The sequence below is a fragment of the Lycorma delicatula genome, chromosome 5 (assembly GCF_047948215.1).
Source record: "Lycorma delicatula isolate Av1 chromosome 5, ASM4794821v1, whole genome shotgun sequence".
Taxonomy (NCBI): domain Eukaryota; kingdom Metazoa; phylum Arthropoda; class Insecta; order Hemiptera; family Fulgoridae; genus Lycorma; species Lycorma delicatula.
In genome coordinates, this window is record NC_134459.1 from 59,476,558 (window position 1) to 59,490,673 (window position 14,116).

Consider the following 14,116-nt stretch of genomic DNA (forward strand, 5'->3'; position numbering starts at 1 on the left):
CTTGATCAACTTAAATTGCCAACAACAGACTGAAACTTCATGTACGTGCTCCTAATAGAAATACTGAAAACTAAGAATGACCTCAACAGTGTATTAACGATCGCTAACTCTTGACTTAGCATGGACTTATCAAACCCCTCATATGTAAAATAATACTAATAAAATTTTTACAAAATAAAATTAAATAAATTATAAATTATATTTAAAATTCTTATAAATTAAATTTATAAGAGTGTATTTTTATTTTTTTGTTATTTCAGTTGCTTTGTGTTTATTTTGGATGTTCAATTTACTTGCATTCATTTGGGTGGTTTGTTCATGTGGGTGATGGGCTTTTATTGTTTGATTGAGAATCATTTTGAACCAGGTTAGAGAGATATGTGAAGTCATTGCCTCAGGAATCCAGCCATTGCAGAATTTGATTGTGCTTATCTATGTTGGTGAAGAGAAGAAAAAAGAATGGGCTCAGCATTGGATAACACGCGGCCTAAGAGGTAATTGATGATTTTTTTTCTTTATATACAGTGAAAATATATATATATATATATATATATTGCTTTACTATTACTAAAAAGTCCTATTTTCTTATTTTGATGAGAAGAAATAAATACCAAAATGTATATTTTATTTAGACTGGTACGTAATAACACTTTAAACAGATCATATCAGAAATGGGTTGGTCTTGTACTCCGAGGATTTATTTATGTATTTTGTTGCAACACAAAATACACAATCTGAAAAACAAACGTGGCATAAAAGTACATTTTATTTTCTACAAAAACCTACATTCATTTTCCCACGCAGTCACTGTTTACAGCTATACATTTTTCCCTAATAGTGAACCATTTTTCTTATTCTGTCAGTGTAATTCATCATTGGCCACCAGTGAATGCTGGCAGTCTTTTCTTGATCCACAACAATCTCACTGCGTCTGTCAGTTCATCATTTTTGGTGAAATGAGTATTCTTAATATTCCTCCATCTTTGTGGAAAGAAATGAAAAGTGTAGGGCACAAAATCTGGTAAGTATGATTGTTTTGGAATAGGTTCAGGTGTCAATTTTACAGGAGCCTCAGTTGTTGCTCGTAATGTGTATGGTAGACATTATCATATAGAATTACTGGCTCTGTGATTGTCAAACATGGTATAGTCTGGTGAACAGCTCTGTATATTGTACAGAATTTACAATCAACTCAGCTTTCAGGTAGTATGCATGTGGAATTCCAAAAAACTGAAGAGAATTTTTTTGAAGCGTTGTGTTGTTTTTTTATAGTGGTGATATAGTGTTCCATGCACAGTTGTTTTTCTTCTTCTTGTAATGATAGGCTCAAATTTTGTTTTCTATTACAGTATTGAAAAGGAGGTTATTTCTCTCATCATGATAATGTTTCAGAAGCTGTTCACACATTCCTTTCATTGTTCTTTTCTGTGAGTTTGCGTGGCACCCACCATAAGCAGATTTTACAGTAACCTGTTTGCGCAGTAATGTGTCCTATTCATTCTTTTGATATGCCTATCTGGATGATGATGTATTGTTTTGTAATGCAACAGTCATTTTGAATGAATTCATCCATCTCCTACTGATGCTTCTCACCAGCTACAGAAACTGGTTGACCACTATGAACTGCGAGATTCATTCTCAACATTCACTTTACAAGCTTATGATCCACACAATTTTATTGCCTGCCTACTCACAATACTTCGATCAACTGTTTTATCACCAGTGGCCTTTGTATAATTATGAACGTCACTAGCAATTATTTTTTCTGCTGTTATAAATTTATTGCTGCATGTTGTTTTAGACACATTGATACAGCAGGCATATTCAACTCTATAACAATATTGACTGATGGAAAATAAGTGTGTGTGGATCAATGAGTTTTTCAACATTTGTTCTCTCATTACTTTCTAGTGTGTATTAAATTTCAGCCTCTCATCACATATTCAAAAAATAATAACCTAAAAGAAGAAGAATTTAGAAATGTAGGAAAATAACTGACTAGTTTGACTAAATATTTCAGTTTCAATTTATATAGGTACATTTATTGTTACAAACCATTCACTCATGAATTTAATAAAGTTACATAAATTAAAAAAAAAAATTAAATACTTTATTTCGCTTTACTGTTAACCATGAAACAAAACATTAATCACTGCTATATAGATCTTTATGCATTGTTCCCATAAGAATAATCTCTGTACCAAGAGTTTTATATACATTTATGATAGTTGGAATCATTGGCAGTAATAATATCAGGGAATTAGACAGATTTAATTGCTGAACGGGATGTTTAACATTGAGACATATAATAGAATTTTTAAACTATGAATGTATATACCATTTTCAAGGTTTTTTCTCAGATTTTTAGGATGGGTCCTGCCATTAGAATGACAGAATGGGTGGAATTATGACTATTTGTTAATAGATCCAATATTAAAATAATACTTTTTTAACAGTTATTATTATTATTTCATTTTAAGCTGTGGAGAAGTTATTGTCATCTTGTGCTGGCAAGTATTGTGTTGGTGATGAATTGACCCTTGCAGATTGCTGCCTTGTACCTCAAGTCTTCAATGCACGCAGGTATTATTAATACATGTAAAACATTATTTTTATTTAAGTTTATTACCAAAAAAATTCTGAATGAAAACTTGTCATTATATTGCCAGCTAGAAAACAAAAAAAAATAAATATTGCCAGTTGATTAATAAATCAATTAAATAAGTCATTGGACCAGTCTCACCAATATTTTCATCATTGATGAATTATTTAAATTAACAATAATCGTTATCTTTTTTATAATTAATTGTTTTTGGACTTGATAATGAATCGTTTTTTGGCATTTTTTTCCTCATTTTTGACATTTTCCTGTTTTAAGATTTTTAATCTTGCAAAACATTTTCATGAATCAGAGGTTTCTCGTTTAGTCAGGTAGCTTTTTTATGCTACTTATAGTTAATAGTTTAGAAGTAAAAATGTTTAAGAACCTTAATGCATTCTCTGCAGCATTCTTGAGAAACTGCCCTATTTGACCTTAGAAAATTATCAGTTGACCGTTCAAAAAATTTCTAAATGACATTTAAGATAAATTTTTTGCAGTGAATGATTTGAGCATGTATCCATAACACCATTAATTCTTTAACTATCAACAAAGTTCAGCATCTTTAAACCATTTAAAAATGTTTATAACCTCATGCCTTTGTTGCTGAAAGCTTGTTGAGTTATTGAAACTGTTTCAATGTAAGTTTTACTAAATTCCTTACAGAATTTGATTTTAATACTGTTGAAAACTTTTCTGCATCATACATTAAGAAAAACTAGCAAGGTCATTTGTGTGTGTGCATGTGCATGTGCGCACATACACACACACACATTGTAAGGTCTACTGCCACATAGAGCAGAGCCTTAAATTTCATCTTAGACAAGTTTCCAAGGATTCTAGGTAAATGGTTTAGTTTGGTTGATAGTTCTACATACCACCCAATTCTAGGAATAGTAAGAGTTCTATCTGTAGAACATGAGACTTTTCTTGGTTAGCTCTTCAAAAGATCTGAAAGGGTGCTTTATATAGGTTTGACACAACCTGTTGCTTGGATTTATCGCTTGTGGATTTAGATCTGATGCTTACCAGTTGCACACTAAGGATTTGGGAACCTACAAATTGACTGCATCCTTTGTCTGTAGTTTGATGGAAGCAGCTCTGTCTATAAACCTATCTAGCAACATGTTAAGGAGTTGGGTATTTACTATTTTTATTAAAAATATGGTTTTGTGTTATACAGTAATTAAATACACATATAAAATTCTTTTTTTAGATTCCATGTTGATCTACGTCCATTCCCTATTACCTTAAGAATAGATAGGGAATTGGAGAATCACCCAGCATTCCGTGCTGCACATCCATCTAGCCAACCTGATTGCCCACCTGAAGCAACAAAGTGAAGAAATAGTGCTGCCATCTGGACAGTGTCACCGCAGGCCTTATTACATTGATATTGTTTGTATGGCAGCACTGGAGTATTACTCCGATTTCTAAAATATTGAAAACAAAGGTTATTCAATTTTTATTTGTTAGTAATATTTGGCATATTCACTACTATCATTTTTTTCTGTTTTTAGCATTAGTAAGAAATTTAATACATACAAAAATAATTTAATCTTGTATTTGCATTTTGGAAATTCTGATAAAAATTAATTTTATTTTTATTATTAATATTAAAATTCGATGTAATTTTTAAAATAATTTCCATATTTACTTTACTACCATGACTACAGTTGCTTCCATTTTATGTTACATGTGATGTAATAAGTGATTGAATGGTTTCCTGCATTCTAAGTAATCATTGTTATTACAGAGCAGTGTAGCTCTGTGAGTTCAATGATAGTACATAATTATATGATAAGGTTTTTTTTTTCAGTAAACAATTCATTCTTCTGTATTTGTTTTGTTTTTGTTAAATTAATTTTTAAGTTGGTATTTTTGTTTTTAATACATTCACCATTTCAAATTTTTATACTTTTAAAATGTATAGCTCTTTTTTATTGTACCTCAGAGATGAATTAATGTTTGTTTAGTTTCTTCATTTTGAATAGTCTATCCTCATTACACTGTATCTTCTAATAAAATTTTGCCTTTATTTAGTGATTGCTGCTTAAGTTGTTGTAGAACTTCATATAAATCCATATGTTGTAAATTTTGCATATAACTCATTTTTAATTGTTCTATATTAACAGTTTTTTATTGTGCTACTTAACAAGTAGTAAATTCTATATGGTTTATGGTTAAGAGTTTGTAATTTGATTGCCTTTTGTAACAAAAGTATTAATTTTTATTAAAACTGAAATTATATAAAGATCTAAAAAAAAAATTAAAACATTGATATTCTTTTCCTAAATCACGTGCATAAATCTGTAGAAGAGACTTGCAATTTCCAGTTTTAAGTTTTTGAAAGAACTAATGGATATTATTGAAGATCTATAAATTATGATGATTTCTTTGTAATTTAATTCTCAAAATCTCTCTTGCCAAACATAAATCGTTGGTTAAAGATATAATTTTGAGGTATAGTAACATAAAAGTAAATAATTTTTGAAGTGTTATTTATATAATTAAAAATTACCTTGTAGTTTTAAAACCTTTCTTAAATATATTGATATCATAGAGGACTACTAATTTTTTATATGTATTATTGTTAATTTTACTATTCAGTTATTTTTGATAAATTTATTTGCTCACTTTTTATTTTTCAGGGTGTAATATTAATTTTTTTATTAAATACATTTGTTAGTTTGTAATTTATGTTATTTTTTACAGTTTTGTTACCTGTTTTTTTTTGTTTTTTTTTAATTTATCTTCGTAAGGAATCATAGTGCTTCTTTATAGGTTGTTGGTGTTGTTAGGTTTGTTTTTATATTTGATTTTTTATAAGCTTTTTATTATTATTTCTATTTGAATAAACTTTTTGTGTTGTCACACATGTGCCATTTAATTTTTGTTCTAGTTTTAAATGTTACTTTAATAGTGTTGCTAATTCTACGTTGATTTGTTTGATTTGTATGAAATAATTATTAGTTATTATGTAAACAATTGAATTCATTTATCTTAATTACTAATAAAATCATACAATTGTTTAAGCATTCTGCACTTTCTTATTTAGCTGCCGTCCTTAGTACATCTTGTGTTTACAAACATTCCCACCTACATATATTGAAAATATTTTTAAAAACATTCTAAAATTGAATGCTTGTTTTTAAAGGCATATCATACAATTATATATTAATTGTAATGAAGAGAAATTAATTTTGAATTATTACAGTCACTATGCTTATTATAAATAGTTTTCTTTAATTTTTTAAGTAACAAGTAAGAATTTTGTTAGGTGGATGGAACGATCTTTTCTTTTACGTAAAATCAGTTGCTTGTTTTGTATTGATTTAAATTGAATAGGAATTCTATTTTAATGGGAAAATTAACATTTTATTAAAAGATATTTTTTTTATAATGAATTCTTTTAATTCCACTAGCCTATCTGAAATTCTGGATTTACAGTTGGCTAATTTACCACTGATTTTAATACACAAAAAAAAAATATATATATATATATTATTGTTTTAAGCATACTGCAGCTATTGTTGGATTTATAGGATTCTACATGTTTTTTGTCACTAGCTCTCTTCTTTTCCTGATATCAGATGTATCTTTGCCCCTCTGTACTTATCCTTAACTCTTTCATTCCATCTTGCCCGTACCATTGCAATCTCATTCCCGTATCTCCCTTCCTTTCACTATTCTGCTTAAGATTATCTTGTATCCCTGTTTTTTACCCTGTCTTTTCTGGTTTCCACCTTTATTATTTTCAGGAATTTCATTTCCAAACTGAATTTAGTTTCTGTCATTTTTATAAGTGAGTGAGATGTCTCGCATGTTATTTTAGACACATGACATATAGTATACGTAATATTCTTGACCGTATTTTATTTTTATTTATTTATGGTATTTATATTAGAATTAAATCTAATAATCACTTTTAGCCATGTCTTTTTACTATTTTCTAGAATTACTAGCTGATTTGCTATAAGTCTTAAACGATTAAGCCACACAATATGTTTAGAATTACTTCATTTGTCATCGAGTTGATTTGTATTTTCATTAGAATATTATATTCAAGTTAATTTCTGTAAGAGTATATTACCCTCCCAATTACACACAATTAAATTTTTATCACTTTTTTTAATAAATATTATTTAATAAATCTGTAAACTGTTAAACTAAATTTTTAACTTTGATTTTGCTTAGTAATTTGTATCCATTTTGTAACATCCATGAAATGTTTCATTAGTTTTACTTTACTGTATGTTAGTTTTATGTTAACAATAATTTCTTTAACCGACTGAAAATTTATTTTCAACCTGATGTGTTATACAATATGTCAGATTGTCACTAAAGTTTGGCTTTGAATTAATAATATAATTGTTATATTAGAATAAAATCCAGTTTATGGTGGTTTTATTTTAGTTTATATTTTCCAGCATTAATTGTATTGATACAAGAAAGAATATCTTTTTAAATAAGTTTTGTTAAAAAGTATTCGTAATCAATAGTAAGAGAAAGCTAGAAATGTTTATAAACAATTTTCACTTGTTCCTTTTTTAATTATTATAATATGTATTTATATTATTATATTGTACCTATAATATTATGTTATTTTATCGAACATAACAACCACTCTTATCAAATAATTTTTTTATAATAATAATAATAATAATAATATTTATACCTCCAAATACAGTTCATGAAAAGCAAGAACACTTACCTATTTGCCTCCACTTACCAATCGGCTCTCCATTATCAGCAGACTTATTTTATACAATACAGATAATTAAAATATGAAAATTAAAAATATTACTTTTAAAATTTTATATAATCAAAAAATACTTAAAAATGTCAGCACATATGTACTGTTGTCATATTTAAAAACATCCTATGTTCACTGTGGTGCGATATAGAAATTCTGATACAGATTCTGTATAGTACCATGTGGCTATATAGGATGATTTTTAAATATGACTTGCTGACAATTTTTTAATATTTTTAATTATGGTGGTATATTATGTTATGATAATTTTTTAAATATTGAAAGTTAGTTATTGAATGAAACTTAACGTGCATTTAGATAAATCATTAATCTTGCTATTCATAATTTATTTGGTCAATTAGTACTTTTATTTTATTTTTTACATTATTCATTACTTTTCTAAGTTATATTTTCAACTCATACTTGTAAGACTGATCCACTCTTAAAGACCATTCAATATAATTTTTAATGGTCTCCATGTTATTTTTAATGAATCCAAAAAAGAAAAGGTTTTTAAATATCTTTATATAAATCTATTGTGCATCTCTATTTTTGACATCATATTTTGGCGGAAACAATCATCAGGTGTGATTATACCAGTCCATTATTGTAGAGTGGAGTGAGGAAGATAAAATACTGGTATAGAATAAAACCCATATCCCACAATATGCACAATTTACACCTAAAATTCTTTTATTTTAACCAAAATTAAATGATAGAAATAAGCTTCTGTAGATTAAATAAAATAAATTGTACTTAATTTTTATGGATTTTTAGAGTTGTTTTGTCATGCAGTCCAATCTAAAACTTTTTATTATTTTTTTTGTTCTCTTAATTCTAAAGGCCACTTGCATGTCCTTAACCTTTTCATTGCTAGGTTCTTAAAATCCAAACTATTTGGCTGTGCTCGGTTTTCATTATATGTATTTTTTATTCCTAAAAAATAAATCATACTCAAAATATTTAGATACCTATTGCGTGAAAATATTTCTGTTGAGATCAGATGGTTTGTAGATCACTATTCATTTAAGTTTTTTGTACTGGTAATCAGCATGGTAATAGCCAAGAAAACATACAATTCATTAGCATTTACATATTTCCACTGCTTGAATCTTGAATTTAGAGTTAGTGTGATTTCAGAAGAAATTATCATATAATAAATATTTGTTTGATTTCCAATAGTTTCAAATATACCTATAAAAAATAACTATAAAGATAACTGTAAAAAAAAAATTAATTCTGGAGAATCAGCAGAAAATGTATCATTCATTATTCCACTGCGTGAATTGTCAAAATTGGAAACTATGGGATTATGTTCATCAGCTGACCATTCTAAATCAACAGAACTGTGAATTTTTTCAGCAGTGCTGATAATTTCTACATTGGTTTTTATTTTTACCTCAATAACGAGATCCCCAACCTCAATTTTTTGTTTTTTACGAGGTTGTATTTCTTTATCACTATCACTTTCACTAAAATAAATCTCTATGTCACTTTTGTCTAATTCTGAATCAGAACACAACAAAAAAAGCTTGAATTTCACGTTCAGAGTACAAGTTACTACAACTAAGACGGCTTAAAGCCACAACAAAGCAATTCTAAACACAGTGCAAACAGTAAACATAAGTGGCTACAGTAGAAAGGATAGCACGAAGTAGAACATCTGTTTACTTTATTTCGTCTTTATATAAAATTTTACTGACAGTTTAACTCGAAAATAATGTTGGCTACACTTCTAGGCATGTATTCAATACATTTTTAAATAATAGGAATATATTTGGGAATGGCATATCAGGTTTGAAGTTAAAACCGTATATTTACAGGATTGGTTCACCAAGACAACATAGCTTAATGTAATAATATGGGTTTGGCAGCAAATAGGTTATTGATATATAGAACATGTGAGCAGGAAATAGAATTTCTAAAAATAAAGTATTATTTCCAATGATTATTTTCAATAATCTTGTTTGGTTTTGGAAGCTGTAGAATTCAAAGAGTAAAATGCCTAACAATCACTGGATTGTTGGTGTAATATACACATTAGGTTTCCTCTAAATATATTGTCTTTTTGGCAATCTGTGAATGTACTATTTCTATAATGTATCTGAAAATGTTTAATCAGCTTTCTAAACTCCTAAGACCTTAATTTTGTAGTCTAAGAGAAATATTTTGTAAAATGGTTATTGTTATTCTATGAGAAACCTGTAGAATTTTACATAGGTGTTGGTTTCCCCATTCATTTACATTTATACCTTTTTAAACTTAATGTTTGTGGTTTATAACAACAAATAAATAATACGAACTTTATTCCATGCGTAACTAACTGCCTGAATCCCATCTTGGAATGAGGAAAGGTTGACAAAAATAATTGGAAAAGAAATTTCTTTAATGTTTCTGAAGTTTAACACAAATACAGTACTCGTCCTTTCTTGCTCTCTAACTTAGAACTGGTTTAGTTTATTTATTTATTTTTTTTTTTATAACTGATTTATGTATATCTAGTCAAAAGAAAACTTGTTTTTTAAGAAAATGTATGTAAATTGTAATTTTGATATTATGCAAATTAGTCTACAAGATTACATTTTATAAGTTCAGCAGCTAATGATTGCTTGACTGTTTAATCACTATATATAAATAGTCAATGACACCTAATCTTAAAATAAATTGTGTTAGATATTGTTTCTGAAGGGAACATTGTCTCTGCAAAAGAAGGTTTTTCCTAGAAGAACTCATGACAAGGCATTACTTTTTCAAGATTTCAATTTCAGTGAAATTTTTTATTGACATAGAGTGTGAATTGAAAGTAAAAAAATTGGGTGAAATAAATCTTAGTGAAGAAATAAATAAAATTAATGCCTTAACATTAGTTTTCACAATGCTCAAAGATAAAACTGTCAATCAAAAATACAAGCCTCATTAACATTTTATTATTTGTAATTATTTCTCTTTCATTTTTAAAAATATTCCAGCTACTTACTGTATAAAATACACATTAGAATCTCAATAATTTGTATTAATATTTTTTTTTTTTTAAATAACGTGAAACAGTTAAGTTGGTAAATGTTGTATTCTAGTAATATGAAAAAAGATTGTACATTGTTATATATTCTTTTTAACTTATTATATTGTTATTACCCATAGATTAATACTTTGTCAACAAATCTGTCTTCTAATTGTGAGAATGGCTCACATGATAATTCATAGATTTATTGTTAGTATTCATTATTTTTATTATGATTTCATTTAAGTATATGTATTTATTTTATAATAAATTGTGGTCGTTCTTTTTAATTTATCGTTTCATACCAAAACAGTTAATTTACTAGTTAATTATTTACAATTGTATCAGTCCTGAGCAGCATGATGAAGGTTCTAGTGTATATTTTTTAACCAGACTTTGATGTAATTTTATTAAAATATATTTGCTTATTTACATCTTGATCATCAGCTCACATCATTTCTGTTTAAATATTTATGGCTATCCTTCATACTTGTGGTCCTATATAATTAGTAGATGGTCTGATAATTAGGGCTTCACTGTAATTTCTTTTTTATAATAAAAAAGAAATACAAAGATTAAAAAATTAATAAAAGAAATTTTTTGATCGTTCATTTAAATTTTATCATTTGCTTTTATTAATTTGTTAACATGTGTAAACTGTTATCATTTAATTAGTTAATGATATATTCATCCTCAGCATATTTATTTATTAAACTGTATTAATGTAGACGTACATATAATAGTCCACAGAATCATTTTAATTTAAGTAACAATATAATGTTATATTAGTGACTGTGTAACGTAAAAACATATACTAGTATAGTTGTCAGGAGTATAATTTAGTAATTATAGCGTTTATAGAAATTTAAGCATAATTCACGTTGCAAATTAACTTAATACTAATAACGATTGTTATTATCATTTAATTATTACATTGTATTAAATATAAAAGGATATTGAAAAAATATCTGGTAATGATAATTAATTAATAGCATAAGTTATATTATATTAAAAACAAAATATAATTATAAAATAACAGTAGTTAAAGTTATAATGTTAGTATAAAAATTATATAAAGTGAAATAATCATTTAATTAAGCAAACAATAGAATTTTTACTAATATAACCGTATGTAAGTATATTTATTGAACCAAATTCCTCTGTTATTAATGTTGCATGTATATTATTTGTGTGAATGTTTGTGTACCACATGTGCAGAAAAAACATTAAACGTGTAATAAATATTTGCTTTATGTGTATGTACTTATATTATGATTTTTTCTTGTATTATAATAATAGTAGTAGTTCAATTAGTTATTAAAATTTTAAGTAATTAACCCCTTCAAACATAAGTAGACTATGATAATTTTATCCCAGTAAATATTTTTTTTACTTTGTATAAAATCACTTCTAACTATCTCTGCATTTTTTTTTAGAATATTAATTAAATTTAGGAATTATGTCATCAAAAGTCTAATAATGACTTGAAAGAATTTATATTGCAATTGTTATATGTAGAAAAAATAATAAGTCTGTACCATGCCCCAGATAAAATGGAGCAAGCATTCAAAATGCTTTCTGTTTTTCAAACAATAGATCAAATGCTGGTGTTTAATTGAAAAAATAACAGTACGCACAAAATATGAATTACGTACAAAAAATGCTTTGTAGTAATATTTAGCAAAATATAGCATAACACTGCAGAAAAAATTACTGATGCAAAGAAACTATTTCACACCACGTCTTTTAACAAATTCCACAACTGCACGCACAAATCAGTTAAAAAAAATAAACTGACAAACACAACAGTGGTATTATATACATAATTAAACAACAAGTATTATGTAATGTTAGCAATTAAAAGTTATGAGATAAGAATCATTGACATAAGTTCCTTTTACTTTACGCTTTACTCAAGTCATATTTATTAGTTTTAAATGAAAAACTGTCTAATGTAAGGAAATTATTCAAAGAAAATAGCAATTACTATATTGCATTAAAATAAGTCTTATATCTGAGAACAGTTAAAAATAGCAAAGAAGAAAATAATAAGCATTTCTTTTTACAATTGATCTGATTTTTAAACATTTTAAACAGGAACAAAAGAAAACATTAAATCCCAAAACTTAGGTTTAGACTTTTATAAATTTTTTTTATGTGTGATACTTTGAATGTTACTTGCATTGAATGGGTTAATTAATTACTATTGTTATTGTTATATTTTTTTAATTTTGTTATAAAAAAATATTACGAAGTGAAAAAATCTTCCAAATAACATACAATGTTAAAATATTTTATGTTACTTAATAATTTTTTAATTAATAAATATTGTTATTCTGAATAAAAAAATTATGTTATTTTAGATTTAGTAGTAGTTTAATTTCTTATTTTAATTTTTAGTTTGTTTAATAGCATTAAAATGCATTTATTATGGGGGAAAAAAGTACAAATATAAAACAACGATGTAATAGATACATCGTACAATATGTATATAGATCGTAATGATATTTTGGAGTGATGGTGATGATAAGGATATAATTGAAATGTTGTCATTATATTAATGTGTTAATTTTTTTATTATTTTAAAATTAGAGTTATAGCACGATAGTGGTTGTTATAATTTATGTAGTAATGTGTTGCCATTATTGTATAACTGTACATTTATACATCATTCTTATGTTTATTGATAGATTAATTAAAATTAGCATTATTATTATGATCATTAATATAATAGTGTTATTTGCTCTTTTATAAATGTTACTTATCATGAATAAATAAAGTGTTTGTATGTAAATATACTTTATTACAAATATATATTGCTTTAAAATGGTTTTTTGAGTTTTATTTTTATTCATTATTTTTTTAACATTCTTCACAATTTTAAAGATTGAAAATTAAGAATGGATAACATTAAAAATTGTACATTTCATTTTAGTGTATACACTAAAGACCAGCTGTAATACATCTTACTTTTGATGACTTTTAGAACTTAAATTTATTTTGTAAAAAAAAAAAAATTTCCATGGATGGAATTATTAATCTTTTAAAGAGAAGTTTTCAAGTTAATTGCTACCCAAAGTCAGTCATTTATCTCAAATTGTTCATTTATGAACTATGTAAAGAGGAATATTGCATACAGTAATATTTAGTAAAAAATTTTTGTCAAACTATTGGACTTTGTACAGGCGTCACAACCAGCCAGTTTTGATGTTTGGTGCTACAGCAGCAATTTGAATCATTCTTCATACTTTTAGTATAACATTTGCTTCATTAGCTAACTGTGAAAGGACCTTAGCAATACGTATTGTGGTGTTGGTTTTGGATCACAGAACACAATTTTTAAAAATTTTAATCACATCAGTTTATTATTATAAAAAAATTATTAGATTATTTATAAAAAAATTCCTTGGTTCCAAAAAATTGATATAATGGAATTAGTTAAAAGCGTCCGATTTTCATATTTATGTTCATTATATACATTAAGTTTTTCATTGCAAATGTTTGTTGCAGTTTGCACCACTGCATGACCTTTACTGCGTATGCAGTCAGCATTCTCACTCTCAGTCATGGCAGTAGTACAGCAGAAAGCTCAGTGCTTGATTTGGTTTATTGAAAAAAGCTTGGTTATCACAGTTCAGCGTAATTATCAGTGTGAATGTGGTGGTGCTACACCTCCAAATAAAACAATACTCCAGTGCATGGGGAGCAGAAAATGTTCTCCTGAAATTTCCCCCAATCACAGTTTTTTCGGTCAGAAATT

At 26.7% G+C, this 14,116-nt stretch overlaps 1 protein-coding gene across 1 annotated transcript in view; it reads left to right on the plus strand.

Annotated features, from left to right (window-relative positions):
• The window catches only part of LOC142324993 (putative maleylacetoacetate isomerase 2), a 33,552-nt gene extending 20,365 nt beyond the window's left edge, over positions 1 to 13,187 (plus strand). Inside the window, exons 5-7 of the mRNA XM_075366212.1 lie at positions 368 to 494; positions 2,481 to 2,583; positions 3,816 to 13,187. Coding sequence (XP_075222327.1) covers positions 368 to 494; positions 2,481 to 2,583; positions 3,816 to 3,942 — 357 coding nt within the window. The 3' untranslated portion in view covers positions 3,943 to 13,187. The remainder of the gene's footprint in view (positions 1 to 367; positions 495 to 2,480; positions 2,584 to 3,815) is intronic.
• The last annotated feature ends 929 nt before the right edge of the window (positions 13,188 to 14,116 follow it).